The 26,326-nt window shown below is 44.8% G+C and overlaps 3 protein-coding genes across 6 annotated transcripts; 1 reads left to right on the top strand and 2 right to left on the bottom strand.

The window, feature by feature from the left end:
• Positions 1 to 725: 725 nt before the first annotated feature.
• LOC114764260 (sodium- and chloride-dependent GABA transporter 2-like) lies at positions 726 to 9,529 on the bottom strand. Of its 3 annotated transcripts, none has more exons than XM_028953739.1 (16): positions 8,456 to 9,529; positions 7,809 to 8,033; positions 7,298 to 7,432; positions 7,073 to 7,213; positions 6,671 to 6,710; positions 6,548 to 6,589; positions 6,018 to 6,156; positions 5,216 to 5,350; positions 4,485 to 4,588; positions 3,555 to 3,679; positions 3,143 to 3,255; positions 2,918 to 3,055; positions 2,526 to 2,628; positions 1,358 to 1,458; positions 1,117 to 1,257; positions 726 to 1,019 (listed from the first exon to the last, which is right to left on the bottom strand). In XM_028953739.1, the coding sequence occupies exons 2-16, from the start codon at positions 8,017 to 8,019 to the stop codon at positions 846 to 848; spliced, it is 1,842 nt and encodes a 613-aa protein (XP_028809572.1). In that variant the 5' UTR covers positions 8,020 to 8,033; positions 8,456 to 9,529; the 3' UTR covers positions 726 to 845. The 3 variants fall into 3 exon arrangements, 2 of the variants coding, with proteins under 2 accessions (XP_028809572.1, XP_028809571.1); XM_028953738.1 differs by having other exon boundaries at positions 8,449 to 9,528; XR_003742486.1 differs by lacking the exon at positions 1,358 to 1,458 and having other exon boundaries at positions 881 to 1,019; positions 8,449 to 9,529.
• Positions 9,530 to 9,749: 220 nt separating this feature from the next.
• LOC114764265 (thyroid transcription factor 1-associated protein 26 homolog) lies at positions 9,750 to 13,591 on the bottom strand. Its single transcript, XM_028953747.1, has 4 exons — positions 13,328 to 13,591; positions 12,450 to 12,738; positions 12,276 to 12,372; positions 9,750 to 10,081 (listed from the first exon to the last, which is right to left on the bottom strand). The coding sequence occupies exons 1-4, from the start codon at positions 13,470 to 13,472 to the stop codon at positions 9,917 to 9,919; spliced, it is 696 nt and encodes a 231-aa protein (XP_028809580.1). The 5' UTR covers positions 13,473 to 13,591; the 3' UTR covers positions 9,750 to 9,916.
• Positions 13,581 to 25,727, top strand: LOC114764261 (methyltransferase-like protein 25). 2 transcript variants are annotated; one of them, XM_028953740.1, is made up of 12 exons: positions 13,581 to 14,036; positions 15,839 to 16,009; positions 16,130 to 16,233; positions 16,323 to 16,901; positions 17,968 to 18,115; positions 21,077 to 21,171; positions 21,786 to 21,815; positions 22,734 to 22,807; positions 23,508 to 23,601; positions 24,299 to 24,373; positions 24,534 to 24,605; positions 25,511 to 25,727. In XM_028953740.1, exons 1-12 carry the CDS (start codon positions 13,838 to 13,840, stop codon positions 25,628 to 25,630), a joined length of 1,761 nt encoding a protein of 586 aa, XP_028809573.1. In that variant the 5' UTR covers positions 13,581 to 13,837; the 3' UTR covers positions 25,631 to 25,727. The 2 variants fall into 2 exon arrangements, with proteins under 2 accessions (XP_028809573.1, XP_028809574.1); XM_028953741.1 differs by lacking the exon at positions 13,581 to 14,036 and having other exon boundaries at positions 15,951 to 16,009; positions 16,111 to 16,233.
• Positions 25,728 to 26,326: the final 599 nt, after the last annotated feature.

Raw genomic sequence — 26,326 nt, 5'->3', positions numbered from 1 at the left:
ATCATCACAATGGTTAAGCATTCCGGATCAAGAAATAAGTGTAAACTGGTACCAGAAGTCAAGTGGTCAGATGAAATAATCTATATGAAAGGCTGGTTGGTTAAAACATTGCAATGCAGAGGTAGTATTTTTTTACTGAAATGCTTTGCTATAAAAATCATATATGGTGACCTCTACAACTATTGAACTTTTTCGCTTATTGGACAATCACCAACCCTGCACTGACACCACTTGCAGGCTCACTCATCCCTGGAAGGGGGTCCCTCTCTCTATCACTACTTCCCGAGGCCCCCCCCCTTTAAAGTTTTTGTGTGTGGAGTTTTTCCTTGTGTCAAGGGTCAAGTGTGGGGGGTGTCAACTGTAGGGTCTGTCAAAGCCCATTGAGACATACTGTATGTGATTTTGGGCTACATAAGAAATAAATGTTGTTGTTGTTGTTGACCTACAACAAGTCTGTGTTCATTCCACCACCTTTCATGAACAAATATGACAGATGCTAATTTTAAGATCACGGTATATGCAAGATCATCCACTTCCGGTTTGGCCTTAAAGAATGCATGCCAAGTGTTTTTTTTCTTTTTCTTATTGTGGATTACCCCCATTTTTTATTTTGCCATTTTTATGTACTTATGCCGTTATGTAGAATTTCTCGAGGTCAGAAGAAGATCTGGAAAACAGATCAGAAGTGCTGAATGTACATCTTTTTGGCGAAAGTATAAAAGATGTATGGCTATAAAGAATTTATTTTTTTTAAAAGTGACATAAACAAAGTAATGGGCATAACAATGTCCAGTAGTGACCCTGTGAAACGAGAACACAAGAACAGTGAGCCATGCCTGATGAGATCATCCGAGTGCTCCCTCAGACTCTCCGGAGGAGAACGGTGACTCTTCTTCAGTCTTGGTTCTTTGCATAGGCTTCTGTGCTTCAAGAACAATTATGCCACACAGTGTTAGTCGAGGACTGCATGGCTTCAGCTGTCGCAGGTCACTGGAGGGCGTGGCTATCCCCTCACGGTTCTGCAAACGATGCCACACTATCCACATCAGCAAGCTGACCAGGTATGCTAATATGACGTAATCAGATGGATGGAGGAATGGATGGATGTTATCTCACCCGCCACAGACTGATCAGCATGTAGACTGGGATGCAGACCATTGGGGTCACGATGAGCAACGAGGAGAGAACCTGAGTGGATGAACTCTTGTGCACAACGTTCTCAGAGTACTGGAACAACACATTATACAGCAGCGTACCCTGAAACAGAACATAGTTGAGGAAAAGGAGAGGGGTCGTTCCAGAATCAGAAAATTCGCATTGAGATTTGAATATGCAAAGAACAAACGGAAGCACGCACTCCACAGATGATTGGAGTGATAAACAGCCAGCAGTATTTCAGCGCCGGGCACAGCGGATATCCGATCATATCCTCGATGTTGTCATAGAAACGGTCTGCACCTGCAAAGCCATCCTCATCCTCATCATCATCATTATTTCGCATCATGATAATACAGTTTCATTTCGTTTGAATAAAAATCTGCCCTGGTTCCCATGTAATACGGAACGTGCTGAAACCGAAATCTCAGCAGAGGTCTGAAAGCATTGTGTTAGCATGATGCAGCACTTATCTGAGAGGCTTACCAAAAATGGCCACCATAAAATCTTCAATACAAATAATAAACATTCAGGGTGAAAATAAATAAAGGATCGACTCAAATAAAGAAGTGGGCCAGTTTGTTGCAGTGACCCTGTTAATGTTGTGTTTATACTCGTATATGAGAGTAAAAAATGTTTCAATCAACTTATAAAATGATCAGTGTGTTGATCATTAGTCATACCTTGACTAATAAATCATTGGAATTTCTTCTCAGTAACGACAACTTCTGCATTGTACTTCAGTTCCGAGGTTGACAGTTGGTGCGTACAAAAATTCTTTGTCACCATTGATTTGCTAACGTTGTCAATCAATTCACTATTTTTCACTGGCATTAGTAAAAAGGGAAAGTGAAGAACATGGTGCACACAACAAAATGTGTCCTCTGGCGGCACCATGGCGGATCGGGATTCGAACCGGCGACCTTCTGATTACGGGGCCGCTACCTTAACTGCTAGGCCACCACTGCCTCAAATATGCTACATGTGGGAATTGTTTACTTATTTAACATCAAAGGCATTCTTACAATTTATATCAATAAATATCAATAAGACTGTGGTGACAGAAATAATTACACACCAACATAAAGTTCTTTCTTATTTTATGTGTATGTATTTTATGTGAGGTGCCAGAAGAAGCCCCATGTTTAGAACATTACTGCAATATGAAAACAGTGCCCCATGTGTAATTTATGTTCCATATTTGCCTTGTACAAATATCTATCCATTTGAATAAATACCCATTCTTCAAACAAAAATAACTCAAGAATAATTTGAAGGCATAAAAATATGAATGTCTAGTAACCAAGCAAAGCTGGGGCAGTCACCTTCAGAAAGAGTGCATTACGATAGCGAGGTCAGAATAAACTCACCATAGACCCAGGCAATGGCTATGGTCTCAAAGCAAGCGATAAACAGCAGGGTGTTTCCGCTGGTGCCGTAAGTGTCAATCAGTTCAAATAGTCGGATTCCTCCCTATGGACAGGTGGTAGTGGCAGTTGCGAAATGAAACACACAAGATGAATAGGTTCGAGAGAAACAGCGCCAACGGCACATCGAATGCATGACGTCTTATGCTTTACAAGAAAGAAATGCTTATGTAAATTCTTAGTTGTCCTCTCCTCCCATTTTTAAGCAAGCGTGATTATGGGACTGACAGAATAACGTGTACTTTAAATTAAAAAATGCAGTGGGCAGAAAATGTATATTCTGTAAATGAACTTTCAATTCCACAATATGGTATGTCTGCATGTACTCTCCACACCTCGGTAACAAGCGTGAGACCCAGAAGGAAGCATATGACGCAGATGAGCAGCACCAGGACCTCCCGTCGGCCCGGCTTGCGCAGGGCAGCAGGGAACAAGTCGGTGATGGCAGTGGCCAGACTCTCCACACACACAAACTTTGGCAGAAAAAAAAAAAAAATTGACCTTACAGTAAATAAACATCTGACACGAACATTCGGAACGTTATTTTCCCCGTGCTGTACCTGGCTGTCTAGACCCAAGAAGATGACCATGAGGAAGAAGAGCACAGACCAGAACTGAGCTGCAGGGAGGAGCGCCAGGGCTCTGGGATATGCAATGAAGGCCAGGCCAACACCTTAAAAGAACCAGAGGGCAGGGCTACAGTTTGTATGCCATATCTGATGGTAACTTGTGAATAAAATAGAGTATTTAATACTTTATAGCACAGTGACTTTCAAATCAACTCTGGGTAAATCAGAGTGTTATAGCTCTAGATTTTGTATGAAGCACCAGTGCCCTCTTGTGGCTGTTTTATCCAAAACATGTTTAGGTATTGAATAAATGTATGCGTTTTATGTGTTGTTGTTTTTTTTTACTTTTTTGAACATTGCAGCCAAGTGGGTTTTATGTTTTAAGTGAGGACTGGATCAGTACCTGCTTGCACCACATGATCTATGGATGTGTTCAGCTCGTGGGCCATGAACCCAAGGACAGAGAAGACTGCAAAGCCAGCGAAGATACTGGTGCTGCTGTTGAGGAGGCAGAGGCCAACGCAGTCTCTGAGGACCAACAGACAACAGCACCACATTCCTTCAGTTCAACCTAGTGCTGCATCCAGTAACAAACACTTTTTAATACGGAAACATATTGGTAGATTCTCACTGGAGGCATCAAAACTATGAATGAACACATGAGTTAAGTACCTCCACAGTCACCGGACCTGAACCCAGTCGAGATGGTTTGGGGTGAGCTGGACCAACAAGTGCTAAACACCTCTGGGAACTCCTTCAAGACTGTTGGAAAAACATTTCAGGTGACGACCTCTTGAAGCTCATCGAGAGAATGCCAAGAGTGTTCAAAGCAGTAATCAGAGCAAAGGGCGGCTATTTTGAAAAACTAGAATATAAAACACGTTTTCAGTTATTTCACCGTTTTTTGTAAAGTTGTCATGATCCGGACTGGCAGGGGTTGACTCCGGATCCGGAGTCCGGACTGGAGTTTCATGTTTGTCCTGTGTAATGTTCCCTGATCGTGTTCACCTGCTGTCTATTTATATAATTGTATAAAGCTATCCTGCTCGTGTCTGTTTGCTGTCGGGTCATTGTGCGTGTAGATGTTCCCTTGTCTTGTGAAGTTTGTATTAAACCCCTGTCCTGTGATCGTGCGAATGCGTCCTCCTTCACCGCCATGTCCAGCCCACCCGTGACAAAAGTACATAACTCCACATGTGTTCATTCATAGTTTTGATGCCTTCAGTGAAAATCTACCAACGTAGACCAATGGTCTTGAAAATAAAGAACCTTTTGGCCTGTACTCTATAATAAATGTCTGTTCTCTGGTTCATTGCCTGCTGGCTCCACTGACTTGTAGCAGTTGTTGTTGTACTTGTTGTAGCTGCCGAGTGCCGTGAGGACCCCCTGGCAGACAGCGTAAGAAAAAAACACCTGGGTCCCCGCTGCAAGCCATACCTATGGCGAAAAAGACAGAAACGGGCGTTCAGACACTCAATCCTGGGGTACAGTACTCCGCTTCGGCTTTAAGGCCCTCCGGGTTTGTTTGCTTAAACCATCTGCAGCTTCACAGTGCCGCAGTCGCTGTTTCCGACATATGGTTTGCATTAGCCACATTCGGCAATGCTTTATGCTCAGTAGGGCAACCCCCCTGCCCCCTAAACTTTACATCCACACACACTCATTTATCTGGGCCCTGAGAGAACACCACAGGATAACACATACTAAGTCTTCACAGTCTCGTAGGGGTTTGGTTATACTACGTCCTGTTTCCGAATGCTCCTTTTTAACCCTTACTGCAAGTTATACTGCGGATAGGGGTGCCAAATACATCTTCAAATACTTTAATAAACCACCCGAAGCTTAGAAATGATTATCGGAACCTACAATGACCCAACCATCCTTTTAACTATAAAGATCTCAGTACCACCTGCAGAAATATTGCTACCATAACCTATCATGACTGACATTTTTCTTTTAATGCAATGTAAAAGTACCTGATAGTGAGATGACATTAACTTGAAATGAATTAAATTAATTAATTTTTTTTTTTTACGGTATAAAGTTTCCTTCTTTCCGACTCACCTCAGGATTTGCAAGCTTGCTAAGGTCAGGGAAGAGATAATACTTAATTCCTTCGGCAGCACCTGGCAACGTCACTCCACGGATCACGAGTATGATGAGCATGAGGTACGGGAACGTTGCTGTGAAGTACACTGCCTGCGACAGACACATGTATGTTCGCATTTCAATAATGTACACACTTTAATAAACTTTTATACAGTAGAAATGCAAACGTGTGATTTATGTCTTCTGAGAGTGGTCTCTCCTGAACTTAAATCAGCAGTGTCAATAAAAAGAAGATCAACTGTAAGATCTGGAAGGTTTCATTAAATGTTATTTAAATTATTATTAGTTAACTCTACTTTTACATTGTGTATGTGTATCTAACCAAATCAACATAGGTATACCTGAGTATAAGCAGTAAATGTACTATTATTTATTATTATATATCAATGACTTTATTTGTTAATCATGTATTAGTTTATGCTAACATAGGGTTTCTCTAGAGCTAATTATATAACACTGCGATAAAGCAGGACTATTTTAAGACATTTACCAGACGCCCTTATCCAGAACAATTTACAATCAGTAGTTACAGGGACAGTCCCCCTGGAGACACTCAGGGTTAAGTGTCTTGCATAAAGTGGGGGTTGATCCTGGGACTTTGTGGTCAGTGTGTTACCCACCAGGCTACTACCACAATAAATCTATAAAGCACACGGTGAGAGTCTATTATGAGAGTGAAACTATTTTGTCCATTATCCATGGCAAAGAAACTAATTATAAAGTCAGCATATCACTCCATGTCAGTACAGATGTTTACCTTCCCTGTAGACTTGACCCCCTTCCAAATGCAGAAGTAGCAGACTATCCAGGCAAGCAGCAGACAAAGGGCCAGATCATAGTTCACCTTACCCAGACTTCCCTGAAAGTCGTCCTGTTTCACCCGCAGGACCCGGTGCCTGGGAGTAAAGGATTACAATGATGAGCGGCAAGTTGCAAGGCTGTTTGATCCTATATGCCTGATGAACTTGGCCCATATCTGACACATAAACAGGGTGAAAGCATGGATTTTCCACTTGTTTACAATGCTCGAAACGGATGAAAGGAGAGGAGTGCCATGATAAATGCAGACGTAACGTCCCTCTGTTTGACTCCTGGAGGCTCTCGTTTGGATCTGAGAGCTGAGGGGAATCCACACATATTGTTCTCATCAAGCTCAACCTATTGCACAACCAAACACACGGGGCCCCAGACCAATTCCAGCGGCCTGCTCAGTCTTGCATAATCTACGCCGACACTCTTCCGGCAGAAGCAAAGGTTCCACCGAGTAAAATATGCAGAGGAACATACTCCCAGAACTCCTCTTCAGAGGAATGAGCAGGTCCGAGTGAGCTGTAAGGAGAGAGAAACACGAGGTCAGGAGGTGCCGGGGTTTGCAGGTAACGTGTGGTTCATGTTGTCCGGCGTCATCACCTGCTGTGGTTGAAGAGCTCTGAGCTACTGCGACAGTGAACTACAGGGAAAGATAAATCCTGTAATCAGCTATCGTTTCCAACCTTTTTTGATTAATTACGACTATAAACTAAATGTTTTACAAAAAAATGTAATACCACAGTACACTGAGTGAAAAATGAATTACAGTGCAGCGCACTACGCTGGTCGATTTCCACACAGTCATAATCCATGCATTTAACTAATAAGCAGATACATTTATCAAATTGATCACAAATGAAAAATTTCATTTCGGTTCACACACAAATATATACGTAATATTTTCAGTTTGTATGTATATATTGTAAAGAAGTGCTTAGCATGTGTGTGTGCACATATTACGTGTTTAGGAAATTTTTGAAGTATGTCTGAGGTTGGCATTACAAGTGTTCCATTCGTTGCTGCAGGTGGTCCAGGCCAGGGGGCTCCTGAATGAACTGAAGAAGTAGAACAAGCCCCAGGCCAGCACCACGATGTAGTAGATGTTCAGGTAGCATACAATAACCTGAGATGCGAACCCTATCCCTACGGAGACAGTGCATGCAGCACGTTAGACATGATATAAGGATGGCGTTAGACACAGCGCACTTAACGGGAGCCTGACGTGACCTTCAAACATGGGGCAGATCTTCCGCCAGGCAGTGATTCCCCCCTCGCTGGTGTACTGGCCCAGTGCCGTCTCCAGGAAGAAGATGGGAATCCCGCAGAAAACAAGGAAGACAAAGTACGGGATGAAGAACACTCCTGCAGACGCCGGCGGGAGACAAAGGCGCACTGAGTCACAGGATGTCTGAGTCCATTCACCCATCAAGTTTCCAATAATTACCTGTACACCACATCCAGACAGGCTTATCTTCTATTGACCTGACACTTACACACAAACGTCTGCCTAAAGCCTTGAAATCGTAAGGCCTGGTTCGCCCAAACATGCATTTCCCTCGGAAATCTCCGGAAGGGAGGGGGGGACCTCCGAACAGACGTTCTTTATTTGGCTGAATACAGAAGCTTTATTGATGTTAATGACACAGGCCGCGGCCTGCTGCGCGATAAGACGCGAGCAACTAATCACACTGGACACACTGTGCACGATCTGCCGGAAAACGCCGCTGCCCGTCCTCACCGCCGCCGTTTTTGTAGCAAAGATAGGGAAAGCGCCAAACGTTGCCCAGGCCGATAATCTCTCCGGCCATGGAGAGCAGGAACTCCATCTTGTTGGCCCACTTCTCCCGCTGTTGGATGCTGGTGGGTCTCTCCTTCTGGACCTCGGGGTCGGTCGTCTCCGTGGGGGTCGGCTCAGGGTTCGGCGACTCGTGAACCGTCATGTCCTCCATCGCTCCGCTGCCTTCTGTCTCTCGCGAAGGAAATACATCTCATTAGAGGTTCTCCTCCAAAAAAGCCTAATAACACACACCTAATATGTTACTATTAAGCTATGAAAGTAGACTTAAGGGGTTTTGTTTTCAGATGTGCTATTTCGTCTGCTTTCGTTGAGACTGAAGTGAAAATTGCTCTCCTCTCGTATCTGACCTGTGATGCATGGTTGACCAGAGCTGACCAGACATGCATGTAGAATTCTCATTCTAGAATTCTTCTTGCCTTTTCATGCATTTCAACTCCTTTGGCTAAGTGTAAAAAAAAAACGACACTTCCTCCATCCTCCCATTCCACGACCTCCTCGTTGGAAAAAAAATAAACTTGCCAAGTCTAACGCACATGGCAATAATGCATTTATATTGGGAAAGCCGTGCATTGTAACTCACCTTTTACCTTCTCTCTGCTCCTCCGAGTCGGCTTCCAGTCACGCTTCTTCTTCTTTTCTTTTCTTTTTTTTATTTTATTAAAAGCTACGCTTTCATGAATGCACAGAGCGGCATGTCGAAATGCTCCTGTTTAACGTGGGAGGGAACTTTCCCCGCGTCCCACCCGACACCGAGACCCCGTTTCACTAAATCCGGTCCCATCGCTCCACAGACGGAGACCCCGGGAGAGTTTTTGCGCAGTTCGGACCGTGTTGGAGATCTTGGAGCGCCCCCCACTGGCCGACTTACGCCGAGCAATCACGTTTCAAATTCGTTTTATTCCATTTTAATTCATCTCAAGTGCCAAATTACGCATCTTATCATGGCCGACGGGTTTTTTTGTTACTTTGTTACCCCCTCCCGGAGACACTCAGGGTCCAGTGTCCTGCTAGGGGACACGACGGTAGCAAGTGGGGTTCGAACCTGGGACCTTGTGGTCTTCTGGTTGAAATACTGACACGAAGCGACAGAGCCTCCAGGGTGGCGAGTTGGACTCCTGGCTTGGACGTTGTGTGTGGAGTTTGCATGTAGATGAATTGGTGAAGGTAAATTGTCCCCAGTTGTAAGTGAACCCTGCGTGTGTGTGTGCCCCGCCCCGCGTCCCAGGGCTCTTCGCGGCCGCAATAAACAGGACAAAGACTAATGGACGAATGCTAGTGGACATTTGGCTCATCTGTCGTCCTGAGATGTGCACACAAATCTATTCCGTCTAGGCTGACTTAAAAATTCTAATTTAAAAACCCTACAGGAGGCTTGGGCACCAGGTCTATGCATCTCCTCGTTTCAGCAGAACCCAGAGATGCTGCCCGTACCAGAGAACTTCCTCTACAGGGTTCTTGCACATTTTTACGAAACACCTTCTGTGATGTTTCCATTCCTCCAAGGCAAATTTTCATGACCATATCTTCTCTGAAATGAATGTGCAAATGTGTTTTTCTTTTGCAGAAAATTGTTAAAACTCTTAAAAGATCATCAGCTTAACTGTAAATGACTTTTAGGAGATCTGTGGCTGCAGGGGTGCTGGAATATTGAAGCGTGATTCACTGCGTAAAGCCAGCAAAGATACCGTAGACCTGCAATAGTTTTACAGCGCTTCATCTTATGCCTTCGTCCCTCAGTCAGATCTCAGTGACATTTCTATAACGTTATATGTTTATTTCGTATTCCATTACTTTTCCAGGCTTTAATGATCATGGAACCCTGCTACCATCTGACCGGTGCTTTCAACGCACAATGCTACTGACTAAAAGATGACCACAGCAGAGGGGTGTATATTTTTATACTCAAAATAAAATACTCGCACACACACACACACACACACACACACACACACACACACACAAAAGGTACACGTTTCCTACACAGCCAATCTGGGATGTGATACGGTCAATGTATATAAAACACAGGGAGTTCGTATTGCTGAAGGAGGTCACTTCCTCGCAGCCTGAATCTTCTGCAGCAGGAGCTCCATCTGCAGGTTGAGGTTGGGCTGCCCTTTCTTGGTCTTCTTCTTCAGCACCTGATACGTGGCTAGTTTCTTCTCCTTGTATTTCCTCAGGGCTTCCTCCCTCTCGGTCTTGTCTTTTAAATACGCCTGCAGGCAAGATTATTTTATCAGATGACAAACAGGCAAAGCTGCTAGACCCAAGTGCAGATTCAGTCACAGTATCCTGACATTTACCAGACGTCCTTATCCAGAGCGACTTACAATCAGTAGTTACAGGGACAGTCCCCCCCTGGAGCAACTTAATGTTAAGTGTCTTGCTCAGGGACACAATGGTAGTAAGTGGGGTTTGAACCTGGGTCTTCTGGTTCTTAGGCGAGTGTGTTACCAACTAGGCTACTAACACTGCATCCCGATTCATGGGTGGTGCTGAAACAGCAGGATGAGAAAGCTTCATCTCCCTCTCTGCCTCCGTGCTGGGACCATTGCAGTTCATCATGTACACTCTTACCTGTTTACAAACTGAATCATGCTTGTATGACATCTCTACAACCGTAAAACCATGTTTTTGCACAGAACCACAGTCATTACCACTACTGCAGGCCAATTATACAATCTCGCTCAATGATCGTGATGAAATTCATCTCGGCGATCAGCTTTTGGATTTTTTTTTTAACGTTCACAGCCTGACTTTATTGTGGGGCAGTGGTGGCCTAGCAGTTAAGGGATCGGCCCCATAATCAGAAGGTTGCCGGTTCGAATCCTGATCTGCCAAGGTACCACTGAGCAAAGCACCGTCCCCACACACTGCTCCCCGGGCGCCTGTCATGGCTGCCCACAGTTCACTCAGGGTGATGGGTTAAATGCAGAGGACAAATTTCACTGTGTGCATCGTGTGCTGTGCATCACATGTGACAATCACTTCACTTAGACTTATTGTGGCAGTGGAGGCAGGCCAACTTGACTGTATTAGCATGCTTTGTGAGTGCTAGACTAAAAGGGTAGGTAAATGTGTGGGCAAATAAGATCTTATCGTTTCTTTTATGGAGATCTGTACAGTATTTAGCTTTTACTTCGTATAGTTAAGTGTGTATATACATATACAGTACAGGCCAAAAAATTCTCATACAACGTGTTTTCTTTACTTTCATGACCATTTACATGGTAGATTCTCACTGAAGGCATCAAAACTATGAATGAACTCATGTGGAGTTCTGTACTTAACAAAAAAAAAAAAAAAAAAAAGGTGAAATAACTGAAAACATGTTTTATATTCTAGTTTCTTTGCTCTGATTACTGCTTTGCACACTCTTGGCTTTCTCTCGATGAGCTTCAACAGTCTTGAAGGAGTTCCCAGAGGTGTTTAGCACTTGTTGGTCCAGCTCACCCCAAACCATCTGGATTGGGTTCAGGTCCGATGACTGTGGAGGCCAGGTCTCCACTTTTTGTAAAGTACAAAACTCCACGTGTTCATTCATAGTTTTGATGCCTCCAGTGAGAATCTATCAACATAAATGGTCATGAAAATAAAGAAAACACATCGACTGAGAAGGTGTGTCCAGACTTTTGGCCTGTACTACACATTTTTCTTTATTTTATGACTATGCACTATCAGGGGTCTGTGTGAAACATTATTTCAATACACAGTATACTGTTAACCAATCTTGAATCAGAGCAGCCGTACTCTACACACAATACCATGCGACGTGGTTCACTACATAAAGCCAGCAAAGATACTATATAGACCTGGTCTAGTTGTAAACATAGAAAACATGTTTCTTGTGCAGTCTTATGAAACCATGTACATATATTCATTTGCCATATTTCAGTCAGAAATTTAAGTTAGTGAAAAAAAGTGAAAGTGATTAGTTGTCACATGTAACACAGTGCATGCAGTGAAATGTGGTCTCTGCATTTAACCCCTCCCCGTGGTGACTTTTCCAAAATTTTTCAAGACCTGAAAAATGGTGGTAGTAGCCTAGTGGGTAAGACACTCGCCTATGAACCACAAGACCACAAAGTCTCAGGTTCAGACCCCACTTTACCTGAGCAAGACACTTAACCCTGAGTGTCTCCTGGGGGGGGACTGTCCCAGCCACTTCTGACTAAGGTGCTCTAGAGAAGGGCGTGTGGTAAATGCTGTAAATGGTTTCTAATGACCGTAGGAACCCTGACCTTAGGGTTGAGGGTCTCCAGGGGGGGACTGTGCCTGTCACTACTGACTGTAAGGCACTCTGGAGCAGGGCGAAATGACCGTAAGAACCCTGACCTCAGGGTTGAGTGACTTGAACCTGGTTACTCAGTGGGCTACTTCTGCCGCCACATCAGCGTTATCCTGCCTCACCTCTCTCTTTCGCTCCCGTTCTTCCTGCCTCCTCGAATACTCCTGTTTCGTCCTGGTGTACGACGACGTCTTCATTTTCTTTTTGATAAGCGGGGGTCTAGGAAGAGCACAGCCATTCATCGGCTATCGGCCACCATACGAAGCAGAAATGGACACGGAGGCGTTGCGCGTCACCTGTCCTCCTTCGGCGTGGCTTCGTCCGCGTTTGTCTCCGTGCCGGTGACGTCAGAGCCGACGGGACCATCTCCGCGCTCCGCCGTTCGGCCTCTCAGGCGCCTCAGCCTGTTGGCCTGCTCCTCGTGTTGCAGCTTCTCCTCCTCCGCCAGGTAGAGGTGCTTCAGGTGCTCAGGATACCCGCCCGTCTGCGTGGGCGCCACGCCGCGCCGCCCCTTCCTCTGGCCGCGGAGGATTTTGTTGTACTCATGTCGCACCTTCTGCTTCCTCTTGAAGGCGAAGCCCTGGCCTGCGTGGACAGAAGACTTTACTTTACAGACGCTTTGATCCAAAGCAACTTACAGGAGGAAGACACCAGCAATTCTCGTTCGATTTCTATAGATTTTGAGTTAACAAAATGGTAGTGGTGGCCTAGCGGTTAAGGAAGCGGCCCCGTAATCAGAAGGTTGCTGGTTCGAATCCCGATCTGCCAAGTTACCACTGAGGTGCCACTGAGCAAAGCACCGTCCCCACACACTGCTCCCCGGGCGCCTGTCATGGCTGCCCACCGCTCACTCAGGGTGATGGGTTAAATGCAGAGGACAAATTTCACTGTGTGCACTGTGTGCTGTGCTGCTGTGTATCACGTGTGACAATCACTTTACTTTCACTTTAGAGCCCTGATAAGGCCCAACTTGTCAGAAAAAGAACATGCTCGGAAATTGTTAAGTGCTGGACGAAGAAAAAAAAAGATAAACTATTTTTAATTTATTTTGTGCAGCGTGTATGTGCATGTGCAAGTGTTAGATTTGTCTGAAATACTTTTTGAACAAGTGGGTTTTCGAACTGCTTCTTAAAGGGAGACCCGGACGACGTTGCGAAACGAATCCGTCACTCACCCTCCTGCAGGCTGCCGTCGAACGCTTTATTTTCCGGAACCCACTTCCTCTTCTTCCCCGCGCCCGGCGGACCTTTGCGGCTCTTTTTAAAGCCCGCACCCCTCGCCCGGCCCTTGTTGTTCGCGTTCGGGTCTACCGGCGCCATTGTAGCGGCGGAAATATTATTCCGTCCGAGCGCAAGCGTGGAGGGCCGACGGTTCTCGTCGCGTTTTGATGACGACGCCCGCGCCGCGCCAGGCAGCGTTAATGGAGCGAAGAGCGAAGAGCGATCGCGCCGCGTCGCCGCGTCCCCGCCATTTGCAGCGTTGCAGGGTCGACGTACCCGCGGGATCTGAAGCACGGCTGCACCCGTGTCGGTCGTGCCCGCCGAATGCCCTCGCGTTAACGACCGATCGCTTTGATCGACCTCGATCGTCTATTCACGCCTGGATACGGTAGACGGTTCTCGACGGTCCCCTTCACCGCGTTATTTATTAATTAATCTTTTTTTTTTTTTTTACTACGGACACCATGGCGGAAATGTCCGTGGACACCCTACGGAGGAAAATAGACGAAGTGAAACGATTCCTCGATGTCGCGCTCCGGATCTCCAACGCGCACACGGTGGACTTTTACGCACGGGACGTGTGGGACGAGTTCGTCGCCGTGCGTCCGGAGGAGGTGACGGCGCGCGTGTACCCCGGACACGCACACGTGGTGGCGCCAGATGGCAAGTCGAGTCGGTCGGTCGGTCGGTATACAGTCGCGGCCAGGAGTTTTCAGAACGACACAAATACCGGTTTCCACGACGTTTGCTGCTTCAGCGTTTTTAAAAGTGTAGTGATTGTCACATGTGATGCACAGCACCCGGTGCACACAGTGAAATTTGTGCTCTGCATTTAACCCATCACCCTGAGTGAGCAGTGGGCAGCCATGACAGGCGCCCGGGGAGCAGTGTGTGGGGACGGTGCTTTGCTCAGTGGCACCTCAGTGGCACCTTGGCGGATCGGGATTTGAACCAGCAACCTTCTGATTACAGGGCCGCTTCCTTAACTGCTAGGCCACCACTGCCCTGCTGTTTTTGTCATCTGCTTCTGTGGCGGATTTGAAGTATAATTACAAGCATTTTCAAATATTTTTATCCACAGTTAAATCAGGTTTATGCAAAGAAACAATATTTGCAGTGTTGGCCCTTTTTTTTCATGACTGGCACGCTGTCAATCAACTTCTGGGCCAAATCCTGACTGATGGCGACCCGTTCGTTTGTAATCAGTTATTGGAGTTTGTCAGAATTTGTGGGGTTTGTGTTTGTCCACCTGCCTCTTGAGGATTGACCACAAGCTCTCAGTTGCATTAAGTTCCGGGGAGTTTCCTGGACATGGACCCAAAATTTCAATGTTTTGTTCCCTGAGCCACTTAGTTCTCACTTTGGTCTTCTGGCACGGTGCTCCATCATGCTGGAAAAACGCCTTGTTCTTCACCAGACTGTTTTGGGTGGTTGAGAAAGTTGCTTTCAGAGGATGTTTTAGTACCATTCTGTGTTCATGGCTGTGTTCTGAGGCAAAATTGTGAAGATGAAGAAGCAGCCCAACACATGAATGGTCTCAGGATGCTTTACAGTTGGCACGAGACCGGGCTGAAGGTAGCGCTCAACTTTTCTTCTCTGGACAATATATTTTTCCAGATGCCCCAAGCAATCGGAAAGGGGCTTCATCAGAGAAAATGACTTTTTTCCTCAGTAGAACAATCCCTGTACATTTTTGCAGAATATCAGCCTATCCTTGATGTTTTTCTTGTTGAGAAGTGGCTTCTTTGCCACCCTTCTTGACACCAGGCCATCCTCCAAATGTCTTCACCTTACTGTGCGAGCAGATGCCCTCACACCTGCCTGCTGCCGTTCCTGAGCAGGTTCTGCACTGGTGGCCCCCCAATCCTGCAGCTGACGGTCCTGGCGCTCGCTGGACTTTCTTGGGCGCCCTGAGGCCTTTTTCACAACACGTGAACCTCTCTCCTTGAAGTTTTTGATGATCTGATAAATGTTTGATTGAGGTGGAATCTTAGTAGCAGCAATATCCTCGCCTGTGAAGGACTGCACGTGTTTCCTTGCAGGTAACCATGGTTAACAGAGGAAGAACGATGATTTCAAGCATCATCGTCCTTTTAAAGCGCCCAGTCTGCTATTCTAACTCAATCAGCAGGACAGAATGATCTCCAGCTTTGTGCTGGTCAACGCTTGTGTTCATGAGGATCTCAGCAGGTCATTTTGTGGCAGGGCAGAAATGCAGTGGTAATGTTTTTTTTTTTTTTTTTTTTGGGATTAAGTTCATTTTCATGGCAAAGAGGAACTTTGCAATTCATCTGGTCGTGTGTGTGTATATATATATATATATGTATGCAAATTGGTATAGTAAAAAACGGAAGCAGCAACCTTTGTGAAAACCAGTACTTGTGTCATTCTCAAAACCTTTGGCCACGACTGTATCTGTGACACTTAAATGAATGCCGTTGTCATTTTGTCCACTTTTATTGAAGGAAATGAGCAAAGCAACTTTGGCTTCAGCCGCGGCAACGGCAAATTGGTGGATGTGGGAGCGTTTCTTCAGGCAGCTAAAGCCAACGCTCTCCCCGGCCTGGGGGTCTGCGTCCCTCGCGCAGAGGTGCTGCACGTTTTCTCAGAGTCAGACAAGCCCCCCCAGGATGCAGGTGAACATCTTCAGACATGACGCATAAAATGACCCGAACATATCAAATTACTGATCTTTATGATCTGTCTGAGCTTTTTTTTTTTCCCTATTTTTGAATAGTTATGCTGTGTGATTTCAGGTACGCTGGAGCCCGATGAGTTTATGAACTGCAAAAAGTCCCATGAGGTTCAAGCGATGTCTGAGGTGGTGGCCAGATTGGCCAAACGCTGCAAACTAAAACAGGTCATTTGGAAGAGAAGGTTGTGCATATCTCTCTCTCTTTTTTTTTTTTTTTAATCCTCCATTTATTCCCTCGCTTTCCCTGTCTGCAGGTGATAGATGTGGGCTCCGGAAAGGGCTACCTGTGCTCCTACCTCTCCATGCGCTACGGCCTGCAGGTGTTCGGCGTCGACTCCTCCAGCACCAACACCCATGGAGCTCAGGAGAGGAACCGCAAGCTGAAGAAATTCTCCAAGGCCTATCAGACACACAGCAAGGCAGCCAGGAAACACCAGGAGACGAGTGAAGGAGCCAACTCATCCCAGCCAGGGTTGAACGAGGAGGAGGATGACAGCAAATGTGCTCCTCAGAAAGACATTAATGTGAATGGTGTGGTGGGAGATGAGGTGAGGATTCCTCTGAAGGAGCCTGTTGGAACCAGAGATGGGTCTCTGGACCAGGACACAGCTGATCTCTTCTTCAGCGCCCTGTCTCTGGATGTGGTGGAGACAGTCTCCCCCCGCATTCCTCCCAATGAGCTGAGCAAGGAGGAGAAGGAGAGGAGGAAGAGGGAGAACCTGAAGAGGAAGGCCAGGAGTGGGGCAGACAGTCGGGACAGCAGCCTCTTCTCCACTCTGACCTCCTACGTCACGGCGGAAACAGAGCTCGGAGATATCATCCCAGAGCTGGAGGTGAGCAACCTGGAGAGTTGCAGCCTGTCCAGAACCTTCAGCAACATTGTTGTGTAGCATGAGACCAGGCTTCATTTCTGGCTCCACCATATACAGTACAGGCCAAAAGTTTGGACACACCTTCTCATTCAATGTGGTTTCTTTATTTTTATGACCATTTGCATTGGTAGATTCTCACTGAAGGCATCAAAACTATGAATGAGCACATGTGGAGTTATGTACTTAACAAAAAAAGGTGAAATAAGCGAAAACATGTTTTATATTCTAGTTTCTTTGCTTGGATTTCTGCTTTGCACACTCTTGGCATTCTCTCCATGAGCTTCAAGAGGTCGTCACCTGAAATGGTTTTCCAACAGTCTTGAAGGAGTTCCCAGAGGTGTTAAGCACTTGTTGGCCACTTTGCCAACTTTTTGTTAAGTACGTAACTCCACATGTGTTCATTCATAGTTTTGATGCCTTCAGTGAGAATCTACCATTGAAAATAAAGACAACACATTGAATGAGAAAGTGTATCCAAACTTTTGACCTGTACTGTAGATGATCTTAAATGGACTGGGGTGGAAAAATTCTTATGCACTTTATAGTATCAATAATATATCAACATTTTCCCCCAATATACTGTAATTTATCCGTTTGTGATATCGATAATATAGTATGACAATAAACATAAAATATCAAATTATGCATGGGGGGGTCATTTGTTTTTCGCAAAACATAAATGCATTTTAATATAGGTAATCATTCAGCCCTTCATATCCACCAAGGATTGACTGTACAGACCCAACTTTTTTTCAGATATTTCTGTGTTGTACTGGATTTTTTTTACTAATTACTAATAAATCAAAGTGTTGTGTGAGTTTTATCACCATCATATTATCTTGACACCGATTTTAAGGATTATGTCCATAACAAATGATCTTGATAACACACCAGATCACACTGGCACATTACTGACGTGAACGATTATAGAGTTGTTTGCTTGTAACACTTTTGGCTGTCGAATGCCCGTGATGTCCGAGTGCTGACAGGTCACATGTACATGATGGTCATGCTTTGTCCAACTCAGGATGCGGTCATGGTTGGCCTGCACACGTGCGGAGACTTGGCCCCCAGCACCCTGCGGATGTTCGCAGCCAAACGGGAGCTGCAAGCCGTCTGCAGCGTGGGATGCTGCTACCATCTTCTGACTGAGGTGTCCGACCCGTCCAGACGTGGTAACTTAAACACACATCTCTCGAACCGCTTTGAGTTTTATATAACAAGTTGTACGAATCACGATTAATCATAATCTGTTTTACTGTTAGGAATTAATCGTGACTAATGTTGACTGATTACACAGACTAAGTCAATTAACTATTTGCAAAATGTTTAATTTATTAGTTAGTCAATTGACAGTTGATAAATAGCCATTCATATCTCCAAACAGCAATAGATCTCATACAGTATGCTGTCATCTAATCTCCATTTCAGTTTCTAATAAAGTGCTCTTAATTTGATCTGTTTATTGCTGTAAATACAGAGGGTGCGAATGTCGGACCAGGAAAAGGCAAGGCCTTGTTCACGACACAGTGTTTGTACGGGGGAAGTTGAACCCACGACTGGTGGTGGTCCGAGCGTAATGCTGCTGCCCTCACTTGAGTTCTAGCGTGGGCTTCGGGTAGCGGCAGTAGGTGTTCTGCGAATCCACGCCTAGTCCAATGCGCGGAAATGCTTAGTTGGGCCTGACAGCATCGACATATCCTCTCCCCTTTAAAAAAAAAAAAAAAAAATCTCTCAGCCAGCCATCCCAGAGGTGCATATGCTTCTCATCATACGAGGAGACTCGGGGCACAAGCCAAAGACCTCTCCGCCGATGTTACGGGCCCCACCGTTCTTTTGTCGAAGCGTCTCCGTCCCCGCTGTTTGATACGTGCCATAATTCTGTCACCCTCGCTGAGTCTCGTTTGTCACTTTCTCTTTTTTCCGACCCAGGGGACAGATTTCTGTTCATTTGCTGGATAAGTGAAGTAGCACAATTGCTCAAAAGAGCCCAGTAGATTAAGTCGGACAGGCAATAGAAATACCATCCGTCAGTGGGGCCTGTGCTAGCTCCAGATGCTGCTAAAGTCGTTGCGCAGATTTATTGTTAGAGGATAGCATTTTACGATTCTAAAAATATGATATTTTCGACCCCATAATTCCTGCGGTCAAGTTGTTATGTCAGCGTCTACTTTTCCGACGCAGCATAACAAAGCGATGCTGCGCTTTTGCTCTTCGCAGATTCTCGGACGATACGGACAGACGTTACATCGTTCAGGGGAAAGAGCCAAAGGCTCAGGATTCGGGCCTCAAGTCTCAGAAGAACCGTTTTTCTCTCCCTCTAGTCCTTTTGTTCTCCCGTCTGCTGTGTTTCTCACTGTGTGTCACATACGCACACAGGGCTACATATAAAATGGGATTAAAGCCTCTGGAATGATGACAGTCGAGCGTGTGTTTTGGATCAGCCAAAGCCTGTTCTTGTCAATGCCAAGACCTGCGATAGTCTCTTGAAGCAATCGTGGCCTCGAGAGCGCGGCGCGATGACGACATCAGAGCTCTGACTGAAACCATCTGTGTCACCCTCCGGCCTCGAGCCCCAGGCCCTCAGAATTCGGAGAGGAGAGCAGAGAGCCAGTGTGTCCTGACCCTGCTTCAGTCACAGAGTTGATGACATCGATAAAGGAAGCGAGTGTGTGATCGAACTGAGAGAAACGCTAAAGCATGGACACTACAGTCCTAGAACATGGCCGAATGGATCTAGAGGAAGTGTCCGTTTGAGAAAAATTCAAGTAAAAAGTAAAAAAAATCCAGTCTGTCATATTATTACAGGTGGACCAATTGAAAGAAAAAATACAGGGGAAAATTGCAATACAAAACTATTCATTTTTGAATATTGAAATTTTTTTCAGGCAGCACTTATGGGTTGTGCATGTTGTGGAAAGCGCTGGATGTACATTCTATGCTCACGCTCCCTCTTGTGGCTCAACAAGATTCTCTGGTGGAATTATTATTTAGGGATGTCTGCTAACACGGCTGCGCTTTGCTTGCCGTACGCTCCCACGTGCGCTCGAGGGTGGGAGTGTCTGTCGTGCAGGGAGCACAAGATCGGCCACCAATTGTTGTTTCTTGCTCTCGACACGGGGTTTCCTCGGATCCTTAAATTCGCAAGACTTTTCGCACCTCGCAAATGGGAGCACACTTCCTCCCTGCAAATGGGCATTAGAAAGCCTGAAAATGTGGCCTGCAGCAGCACAGGTAATTTAAGTCTGTTAACATTGACAAAAAAAATAACATAAATATGGAAGGAAAGTTAATATATCAAATAATAATATATTACTTAAGAGAAAATACAATTAATATTGTATTTTAGAAGTGCATGTGGCCTCCACAGTGCCTGCCAAGAAAAACATGGTCTTAAATTTGATGAAAGTGGCCTCAAAAAAAAAGCTCTTAAAAAGTCTTACGTTTGGCTTCCTTAAAGCTGCAGCAACACTGACAACAGCATAAATATATTTCCAATGACTGGCGCTTGCTCTGCTCTTAAAGATGTAAAACTATCTGTCTCATCAGGGACAATGGGGAGCTTCAATGTACCGGTACATTAACCTTTTGCCATTTTGCGTCGTTCAATATGAAAATTTGTAAAAGTCCACACGGCCCTGAGTTGGGGGGTCGAGCAGCCATGTGGACGCAGCTGGAGCCAGAATGGAAGCAGCAGCCTCGTATGCGGCGGAGCAACGCGGGTGCGAAGTAGCCGGGACTGGGTGTGTTCGCATGCAGAATTGGATTATCACGGCAGTCCATGTGAAACGCTAGCTTTTCCGCCCTTTCTGACACGCCGCTCGGTCTCAGGGAGCCATGTGTTCAACAGGCTTGGAGTCCTAACATGAAGAAATGAAGGCGTGAGCTTTAAACACGTCTTTGAAATGTGACTTCAGACGGCCTTTTTCGCAGTTTCACTGTTTATCCCCTGGCTCTGTACTTTTACAAGGGATTAGTACCATCACTTTGATTTTAGGTTCTGGGAGTTTCAAGCCCCCTGTTGACTGACTGCTATGTCTTCAGTCCCGCTAATGCCTGGTTATGTGCCTGCAGAAGCTCTCGGCATCATTTACGCAGTGGGTGACCCACTTATCTTTATCCTGCTTCCTCTACAGAGGGGGGTAATGGGGTGTGTGGCTTCCCCATGAGTCGGTACCTGAAGGACCAGAACACTTTCTGTGGCAGAAATGCCAGGATGTCCGCATGCCTGGTGAGCACACCTTTTTAACTTTAATTCAGCAGTGTGTTCATCTTAATGCATCTTATTGCATTTGTAGCAATGCATGGTTTGCATCAATGCGGGCATTTTCAGCAACTTGCCCCCCCCCCCCCCCCCCCCCCCCCCGTGACGTATGTAAGCTAAATTTCCAGCCTATGTGAAACAGAAGGCTGACTAAATCAGTTGTAAAGCTCTAAACACAATTTAAGGGAGTTTTACGATCTCATCATCTGCGATGGCATCTATTGGCTAAAGTTGGTATTGCAGTTTTTAACGTGAAACTGGAACCTCTCGCTCCCTTTCAAAACTCAAAAACTGTGATGAGGCTGTAAAGGCTAAATGCATCGAAACAAACAGATCAAATTGCGCTCCCTTTTATAATTTCTATACAGAATTTTTTTTTTTCTGAAATGTCCTCTCATTCACTATAATTTATATAGAGAATCGGCCAAAAACGTCTTGCTCACTTTATAGCGAGTCCAAAATGCACATTTCAGTCAGACTGCAGGAACAGTACATATTTTTCCCTTTAATGTCTGTATTACATTCTTTTTTGAGGTTAAAGACCTGTTTCTCTTTAAAATGTCCCTTTTTTTCTCTTTAAGGCTTTGGAGCGAGTCACAGTAGGTGGTGGGGTGAGTGTCTGCACTGCCAATAGAATTGTTTCACGCTGCAGCGTATGTCCTCGTAGGAACTGCATTTGAAGCCGGCTTGAGGGATACGATACCTTTGTTCCCTCTGCATCTGATAATCTGCTGGCCAAATGTGCTGCATATTTCAAAATAAGCCTTAAAGGACCCGGATTATGAATATTTATTCCATTAAGGCTAAACTGTATCTTAAACAACTCTAGCGGAGAGAACACATTCAGTGCAGTTCTCTTTTATGTTTTATTCATTTGGGTAGTTTTTGAGTGCAGCGTTGGTCGTGGAAAAAACATGTCAGTGTGTGTGTGTGTGTGTGAGAGTTTGTTTTTTAACACACCCTCTGCACTGCCCTGACACACAACCATAAACCCAGTAACCCCCAGATCTAAGGACCTTTTAGGGCTTGTGCAATGTTGACCAGGCACAGCTGGAGAAACAGTACTGATGCAAGAAAGAGCCTCTTTAATTCTGAGAACCGCGGATATAAAAGGACAGATTTTCATATTGTTTTATAAGACTTAACACATGGGCACGCCTAGGTGTAGCAGCGTCTGTCTCTTTCTCTGCTCCTGATACCCCATTGGTGGGCATCTGATTGGTGAACCTTTAGAGAACACTCCCCACACACAGCGTCTTAGATAAGATAAGAGAATTAATTCTTTATTTGTCCCACAAGTGGGAAATTTGCATAGTTGTGGTAGAAAGTAGACAGTACAAGATAAGGAAAATAAAAAAAAACTATACAAAAAAAATATATATTGAAAATATAATTGATTATATGTGACTATGTAAACTAAATAAATAAAATATTTATATATATTTATATCTCTACAGCACTGCAGAAATATCCCCCAAAACGTCAAACTTGTATATCTTGCACTTGATTGTCCCTTTTTTCTTTTGCAGCTTCCAATGGAATCTCTGTTCTACCGGGCAGTTCTGCATGTCATCCTCCAGGACCACTTTGACGCCTATAAGAGGTGACGTTCTCCAATGTGACGAGTGTGTAAACTGTCGTGAAGTAGTCCACATCACATAATGCCCATTCTATACAGCGCTTTTCACTGAGCAGCCTGGCGCACTAGCACATGACGGCCAGTGAATTCAGTCTTTCCATTTCAACGGTGGAAAAAACACACACATCCACACAAACTAGGTAAAAACAGGGGCATTACAGGCCGTACGCACATCCTGAGGGCCAGGGCAGGGTCGTTTTTCATGACTCACGCACGATGACAAGCTGAAGAGTCAACTCACCGTGACTGTTTCCCCTTCAGCATGGAGCGTCCAGCTCCGCTATCTTGACTAACGAATCCTGCAGCATTATCCCTCCAGAGTGTGGTAGCACCTCCCTGCCTTCTCTTAACCATGAGAGGAAACATCTAGGCGTCTGACTTTGATGGTGAGCTGGAGTCCACAAGATCTTGCAGAGTGTGGTTATGCTACACCAGTCCAGAAAATCAAATAATGCATTGAGGCGAGGAAACAGACAGGACACTCAATCCCTTCGGTGCTCTTCAAACGTCATTATTTTGTCAGGGCTAATAAATGAAGAACTGGAAACGAACGTTTAGGTTTGATTGAAGCATTTCTAAGCCTGATCAGTTGCGCCTGCATGAGCTCTGAGGGATTAATTCCATCTTCTTGAGTTCTGAGTGGGCTTCTGCTGGTCTTTGGCAGTGAGAAGCGGGTGGGGAATGTGTACGCTAAGGCCTCGACGTTTGTGGACTACATTAGACGAGCTCTCAGGAGGCTGGACCTGGACGAGTCAAAGGTTGGTGCATGAAAAACAGCCACACCACGAGCTACAAAATAATATCAGAAATAAAATCAAACCTGGACAAAGGCAAATAAATGAATAAACCCACTAACATTCAAAGTCCAAAACAAACTAAAGTAATTTAAAAGGGAATTACACCCCACCTAAAAGAAAATCATTTAAAAGATTTAACCCAAAAACATCTCAAAGAGGACAAAATTGAGAAAAAAATTATAATAATTTTTTTATTTAAAATTTTGACATTCAATGATTTATGTTTCTTTCTCACTACACCTTCTTACACCTTGAGATTTGTCCATCTTGTTCTACAGTTTCTTTATTTTGCTTTCTTTAGAATTCGGATCATTTTTTTATTTATGCTTTCACGTCCACCGTAGGATTGTAACTGAATACGAGTTTTAAAGAAATGCTGCTACCTTTGTCTGCAAGAAATCCTGTTTGCTTGCACTCGGTGGCATAAATTCCAAAGGGACTCCCCTGAAAAGCAGCTCAGACCTGTACCTCTCATACTGTAGCTGAAAAGGTATTTTGAACTGGGCTCATCTTTCTACCCAGTAGCTGGTCGCATGATGGATTAAAATAGGGGTCTTTTTACCCTCTCGGGTTTCTTTATCACCCGAGGCACCAGCAGGTGTCTCTCCCTTTTTCTTCATAAGGTGTTTTTTTTTAAATATGGACATCTCTGTTTTAGCTTTCTGATGACGTCATACAGGCTTATCATGACCACTTTCAGCCCAGGATGTCTGAGATGGTGGCTTTTAACTTGGTGAGTGCTCTGTTTTTTCTTTTTTTTTCTTTTTTTATTTAGCTTTTCATCAGTTGTTTTTCTGATGGCTGTGGGGCGTACATGCCCAGTGCAACTACTGTGATTCTGATGTTCATGATGGATCAAACATGGACTGTGGCTGCTGTTTTTATGCACCCAGCTCAAGGTGACCCTGGCACCCTGCATTGAGGGTTTCATTCTGCTAGATCGCCTGTGCTTCTTGAAAGAGCAGGTAAGCGTGTAAAAAAATCGAGAGGTTTGGTGGATCTTATTTCATTCATCATTATATCATGAAATAAGTCATACAAGACATTCACAGTAAATACAGACTGTTACACAGTCAATTATAATTGAATTGAACACAGCCCCACTATACAGTTAAAGAATATTTCATTTACGTGTAACATTTAAACATATAAATGAGAACATGGTCTGCTATTGTCATTTGAACCTTGGGCGGGCAGGCCCCATATGTTGTCATATCTACCAGTTTTATTGAATTCTGGGATATTTCGGTGAGGTTGATTTTAGGCCACGACTCAACACCAGTCTGCCCACTTCACGATCCCCAGAGTTTAAAGTTTCCATCTCTATTTCCATAACGACCACCACACTTTCAACCAAACCCTCTCAGCCCTCAAAAGTGCTGACAGGCCATGTGGCCATTTATGAGAGATTTAAAATTCACCTCAAAAAACACTAGCTTTTTTTTTTTTTTTTTTTTATGTGATCATACATAGCAAACACTGGCTTTAGGTTTCTCAGACAAGGGCCCTATACAGGGTTCACACAGCGGCCAGGTATCATGAGACCCCCTTCGCTCCTGCACTGTAGCTTCCCCGTGTGTTTTCTCTCGTATCACCATGCTTCACCCCTATCCAGCTTGAAAGGGTGTGTTTTTGGGGGGTAGGTCAGCCCCCAGAAAGTGATATACCTGGTGCGGAAGGAGAAATCTGAGCTTTTTCCACTCATCATTGCATTTGGCGTTTTAAAGGCCATTGTGGAACTAAATACGTCTGACCCCACTGCCAAAAAGTACCGGCATGGTGAACAAGTATACTTTATTGTTGAATTAGAAATTTGCTGTAAAAAAAGGTGTTATGCCGATAATAAAATTGCATTCATGAATTTTTGCAGGATAACGTGTCCTACAGCGCACTGGTGCAGCTGTTTGATCCCCTGACGTCGCCGCGATGTTACGCCATTGTCGGCGTGAAGACACCACGAGACACCACGAAACCAACGGCAAGTTTTTAATTAAAGCACATGTTTCAAACCAGGTCAATGTCCTGTATATTTTTTCTAATTATGCTTCTGATGAATGTGCACATGAATAAACTATTGTCAACAGTTACTGTGTGAGGGGCTTATGAATAAAAGTGAATGAGAAAGACGACATCAGTCAGCTGCTGCCTCTTGGTCGGTATGCAAATGAAAAGCAGCGTTGTCACAGTCAATGGCTCCGAGTGTCTAATTGTCTAAGTGTTCATGATTACGTGCGTGGACCCAAGCAGAGCGGCAGAACAGGACACACGCCCACTGTCATATCAATTAAACATTCACTTTCGGTTGACCTGTTATGACTGAGCCATCCCGGCGCACCTCAATCTTTCTCTCGCCTTCCTGTTCTGTCTCATTTGCATGCGCGTTCGCTTTATTTCTAATAACGCCATCCAGTAGAAAGATAGAGACACTGTGGTGTCCTCTGGATAGGACATTAAACTGTGGTCCCGACTTCCGGAGGTTGTGGGAACATCTCTTGTGTGTCTTTCTAGAAGGGACTTCCCCAGGATGGTTCCACTAACTCTGACCCCTAATAACCTTTCATTTAATTACCTGTATCCCTAACCCAGTGTTTGCAGTGATGGATGAAATAATTTTTTTTAAACGGTCATTACAACCTCAAACTGACCTGAATATTTAAAAAGAAATGCTTGGAAGGAGCAAAGAGGA

Source organism: Denticeps clupeoides, chromosome 15 (genome assembly GCF_900700375.1).
Source record: "Denticeps clupeoides chromosome 15, fDenClu1.1, whole genome shotgun sequence".
Taxonomy (NCBI): Eukaryota; Metazoa; Chordata; class Actinopteri; order Clupeiformes; family Denticipitidae; genus Denticeps; species Denticeps clupeoides.
The sequence above is the reverse complement of the archived record's forward strand: the minus strand, read 5'-3'. Positions and strand labels throughout refer to the sequence as shown.